The sequence below is a fragment of the Musa acuminata genome, chromosome BXJ2-6 (assembly GCF_036884655.1).
Source record: "Musa acuminata AAA Group cultivar baxijiao chromosome BXJ2-6, Cavendish_Baxijiao_AAA, whole genome shotgun sequence".
NCBI classification, from domain to species: Eukaryota; Viridiplantae; Streptophyta; class Magnoliopsida; order Zingiberales; family Musaceae; genus Musa; species Musa acuminata.
Genome location: NC_088343.1, coordinates 27,754,672 through 27,759,978, shown reverse-complemented (window position 1 = coordinate 27,759,978; position 5,307 = coordinate 27,754,672). Strand labels below are relative to the sequence as shown.

At 40.4% G+C, this 5,307-nt stretch overlaps 1 protein-coding gene across 1 annotated transcript; it reads right to left on the bottom strand.

Annotated features, from left to right (window-relative positions):
- Positions 1 to 1,672: 1,672 nt before the first annotated feature.
- On the bottom strand, positions 1,673 to 4,995 carry LOC135615233 (protein trichome birefringence-like 26). Its single transcript, XM_065113446.1, has 3 exons — positions 4,745 to 4,995; positions 3,087 to 3,364; positions 1,673 to 2,592 (listed from the first exon to the last, which is right to left on the bottom strand). The coding sequence occupies exons 1-3, from the start codon at positions 4,908 to 4,910 to the stop codon at positions 1,807 to 1,809; spliced, it is 1,230 nt and encodes a 409-aa protein (XP_064969518.1). The 5' UTR covers positions 4,911 to 4,995; the 3' UTR covers positions 1,673 to 1,806.
- Between the last annotated feature and the right edge of the window lie 312 nt (positions 4,996 to 5,307).

The following is a 5,307-nucleotide window of genomic DNA, read 5'->3' as shown; positions in this document are numbered from 1 at the left end:
TTGAATTCTGAGCTCAAAACTGTCATCTCCCGAAATTTCGGGGTCTGGTGGTTGCACCGCCTGACTAAGGCGATTGCACCGCCTGGTAGAGCTCGGAGACTGAGCCTCTAGGCGGTGCCACCGCTTGTCAGGGGTGGTTGCATCGCTTGGCAGAGCTCGGAGACTGAGCCTTTGGGCGGTGCCACCGCCTGACAGGGGCAGTTGCACCGCCCAGTCTCGCTCGGAGACTAAGCCTTGGCGGTGCCACCACCTGTCAGGGGCGGTTGCATCGCCCAGTCTCGCTCGGAGATTGAGCCTAGGCGGTGCCACCGTCTACTTGGGGCAGTTGCACTGCCCAGCTTTCCTGGGAGACCATCTCTTGGGCGGTGCCACCGCCGACCCTAGCGGTGCCACCACCTAGTAGAAATTCTGGTCCGAATGGGTTGATCCATTTGGCCCAATTTGGGTCTGTCAAGGGCCCATTCCTAACTTAATCCACATGCTAACTATGACAATTCTTAAGACATTTACTACAGCTTGCTCTAGTGCGTCAATCGCTTTTTCCAGCGAGCTTCTGGCGAACTTCTAGCGAACATCCGACGAACCTCCGGCGATGCTCCGATGGACTTCCAGTAAACTCCTGGACTTGCAACGATCCACTTGATGAGTTTTGACGAGCTTCTTTTGGCAAGCTCCTGGACTTCTCGGATTTGTTCCCATGGAACCTTCAACGACCGTCCGGACTTCCGTCGAGCTCTCGAACTCCCAACGTGATCAGAGTCTTTGACCCCGGCACAACTCCTGCTGCATGTCTTTCTTTCATCTTAGTTAATCCTGCACACTTAAAACAAAACTTCGATCGAGACAATTAATCCTAAGCAATTAACTAAGTTTTCCAGCATGTCATTGGTCCCTCGACGCTTCGTCCGATTCTTCGGCGCATCGTCCTCTCCTACGACCTATTGCCCAATCGGCCAGTTTACTCCGTAACTCCGATATCCTTGGCGCAATACCCGCTCTTCTTGGCCCGATGCCCAAGTCCATGGTCCGAAGCCTTCTGTCGATACATCGACCGATCCATCGGCCCGACGTCCAATCTTCTGACATGTTCCTCCCGCACAACATGATTTTTTCTGCTTTAATTGTCTCATCCTGATCGAAGCATCATGCGTCACTCAAAATGCAGATTAAAACATAAACACATATCAAGTGGTTTTATCATCAAAATACGAGATTCAACACTAGTATCCTCACACGAGCGATTATGAGACCAGTCACCTCCATCATATGAACGAGTATATAACACACTGGTTTATCCGATTATCTCGATGTCCTTCTCGAATAACCTATAACCGAGATGATTTATGATCTATGTTTAAAGACGAATCGATCTCATTATCGTGATCTCATTACGATCTGATTCTCATTACACAGATCCAAATATGTCACAATATACATCCATATAATATATAATAAAATGTCAATAATAATAAGCAAAGAGAACGTCGCAGTATGTTATAAATGTCATCACTTATGTGATTGACTTGTAGGACACTTATAACTAACAAAAATATCTATCATATACAATTCCATGTACTTCTATCTTATGTTTGAATTCATATTATAGAATGTTTATACTCAGAACTTGCTATGAGTGATCATGATGTATAATACTTCCCAAGGAGTTTAATCATTTAGGTTCGACATTAATCATGTACTTCTATTCATAATCTGACCTGTTTTAACAACATGAGTTTAGAATCTACACACGCATTGACATCACTTTGAACGCCAGCAAACAAACTTCATGCATATGCCTTGGGCTCATCAAAGTGGTACAATCATCCAATTTGTACAGAGAGTAGACTTCAGTTCTTCGTCACTCATCAGAATCGTCATGAGCAATTCATTCCAGGTATCAATTGGCCCAGGCAAGCACCAGTGAAGACAGTCATTCTGGAGCTTCTTGCTGATGTCAGGGTGGAACTCTCTGTATGGTCCTGGATGGCCGTCGGGTCTCAGCAGCGCAAGATGGTAAGTATCAAGGAGCACAAGCCGCAGGCCGTTCTTCAATCCTTCCTGGAACTCCTCTACCTCCACAGTTCTCATTATTGCATCCGCTGGATCAGCAGTATACTCACGCTCTCTGTACGGTTTTCTTCTGTTGCACACCCCCTCACTGTTCCCTTGCCCATGCTCAAAGTGGCTCGGAGTCCAGGTTCTCAAAACTATGAGGGGCTTGTGTTCTGACACGTTCATGAAGTGGAAGACTAACCGAAGTGCTCTGCGATAAGAGTAGTCCATTCCAAGTTCCCTCAGGCTCTTCCCTGTGCAGTAGTGGCAGCCAACAACTGTGTTGTTCTCCCAAAATATGGTTTCTTTGAGGAACCACTGTCCACCGGACAACACTATATAGTTGTACTTTTGATATTGGCTAGTCCAAGTATCATCGAGGACATCAAGATAAAGCTGTATATCATTCTTGGAACTATCTTCAGTAGATTTGATCAGAAAAGGAGCCCAGATCAGTCCTAGCGTGACGTTGTGCGAAGGGAGGTACCATGTTTTGGATTGAAAATTTTCATCATGATAAACCAGAAGAGCTTCTTCGACCTGATGATCAGAAACACATTGGATTTCTTAGAGAGAGGTCCCATGAAGTTGAATGAGGTTACACAAAGCATAATTGCATTTCACAAGACCATTTATTATGAGCAAAATAAAATTCTAAAGTTAAATCTTGAAGATTAATTTTGCAGGTTGCTAACTAATACATTACTTTACCCACACTTATTTCGGTTTCATATTACAACTTACACTGAAAATTCTGAGGAAAGCAAAAGTCACTCTGACAATTAACTTTGGCATTTGAATTATGCTTTACAAGATGGAGGCTTGTTTAAGGAACATAACAAAGAGGGTTGTGGAATTATGTTTATGATTACTTGCATTAGAAACCAAAATTGGTTATAATTGGTACTATCAATACCAAATGAAGTAACACCATGAGACAAGCCGAGAAATTTAGCCATGAGATTCTTCTCTATAATATAGTATCAGACGTAATGTTGAAATTTGTAACATTTAGCAGCAAGCATGAAAAGCACCTTTGAGAGAAGGCAAAGCAATGACTCCATCTGGTTGCGGCAAATTGAATCACCAATAAATGCTAAAGATTTGTTCCTCATAATATTCAAGAACTTCCTTGCGTCCATCAAAGATAAATTACAATCATATGGTTTCCATCTCCAGTAAAGGTAGCCAGTATCAGGCCGACCATTTGTCAAACAGTCTTGAGGATAAGATATGAAACTGCAGCTTGTGTTACTGTAAGCTGGACCTGAAGCATCCTGAATCCATTTGCCAGAAAAAAGATCGCATTCTTCTGCATTATCATTCATTTGACATTTGATTAGTTCATATAGTGCCACAAATATATGAAATTATTGAAACATATAGGGAAGGGGAAAGAACAATCAAGATCAAAGGAGTGGATAAAGTTGTGCACTATTATCACATTGCATTTAACCGCTACTGCAAATCACACTAATACAACAGATGTTCTTTGGTTATGAGCTGGTGAAACAGTATCCCACTACTAATATATTCGATCATATTCTCTAAACGAAAAGACATATTTGATCATAGAAACACTCATTAATTTAACAACTAGACAATAAAGTTATAGAAATTTCTGGTAGACTGACATGCCAGGAACATTTGATCCCCTCCTTAATAGTAAGACAGTTCAAACCAAACAGACGGATAATAAAGGGTACAATCTATAAAAGAAATGTGCAAACAACTTATCTATGACTAAACTTAAAGACCACCCTTTTCTCTGAGAGACTTTTAAAGTGAGTGAGTGTGTGTCCATGTGCGTGCGTGTATACATATACATATATACAAGAAAAGTAATAAGAAGAGTGATTGGAGTTAGAACTTGTTGCTTTTTCCTGACCCCAGTTCAACAAACTTTTTGTACTTCACTGGACACTTTTTTCACAAATTTTTTTCTTAATTGTTACCTCAAATATATTAAAAAAATAAGTTGACTTTTCTTTGAGCTTAAATGCCTTTTCAGATAATAAATACTTGAAGCAACTGTATTCTCGACGGTAGGGCAATTTGAGTTAGAAATTTTCATGTGCTTGCTATAAGTGATTGAAATTGAGTCTTTGTTTCTACATTCTTTCATAATTAAAGGTATGGCTAAAGTTAGTAACAGCATAAAGTAAAACTTAAAGCTTGCTTTTGCAACTAAGATGCTTAAGAAGATGAGTTTTCCTTTTAGAAAAGGAGATGATTTTGTTTATGAGTTCAAGTTACAGAAATGCCCAAATTAAAGATTAACAAGGTAGTAATTTACTTCATTATTGAGTGTCTGAAACCATATCAAAAATCCCAACATCTCTAAAGGTCCCAGAAATCATTTGGGCAGTTTGAGTAATTTGGCAAACAAAGAAGAGTCTGAAAAATGCAAACAGTTTGCAAAATCATTCAATTAGGAAGAACGAAGCAAGCAATCAGAAATAAACAGAGGAGAGATTAATTGGTCAAAGAAAATTCTTGATAATTAGTTGCATAATTGGTTTCTCATGTTTCATAATTTGTTTAGGGAAGATTTTGTTGCCACAATTTTATGACACTTCAAATCACCTCTATGCAATTGAGCAAAACACATCAAAGAAATGGAAAAGAAAGAGATAGGACAGCCACCACTAATCGTTCTGAAGGTTCCTAAACTTCATGCCAAAGATCTCACCTTTCTCAGAAGAGAAGCTGTCAGGGGTCACGTAGGGGAAGAGAAGGTGACAGGAGAAAGCTATGAGCAACGCAGACCCCAAGAGAATGAGTAGCAAGTTGAACAACCTTTCACCGTGGGAGATACGAGGCTCTTCTTCGGCGTCCACCTCCCACCCATTGGCCATGGTGCTCGGCCCTAAGAACAGAGGAACGAGGGAGGAAGTTGTGGAAGTCAAAAGTGAGACATAGGAGGCGACAGTGAAAGGGGCAAATAATAGCAAGAGTGAGACAATAGGAGACAGTGGATTGGACAAAACTATTAATTTGTCTTTCATTTTATATTCTTTCTAAAATTACAAAAATAAATAAATAAATTCCACCCTATTCTTTTTACAAATACCAAACAGAAAAAATAGTCAGCTTTCTACGATTTCCTGTAATTGGCAATGATTGTTGTGGTAAGTTTATTGCCAACAGTGTGGATATATTTTACCTAAAATCAAATTCTCTCTCTCTCTATGTATGGGTGTGCTTACACTGAAATGGAATCTTAATGTCTTGGCCTTTCAGCTTGGTTTTATT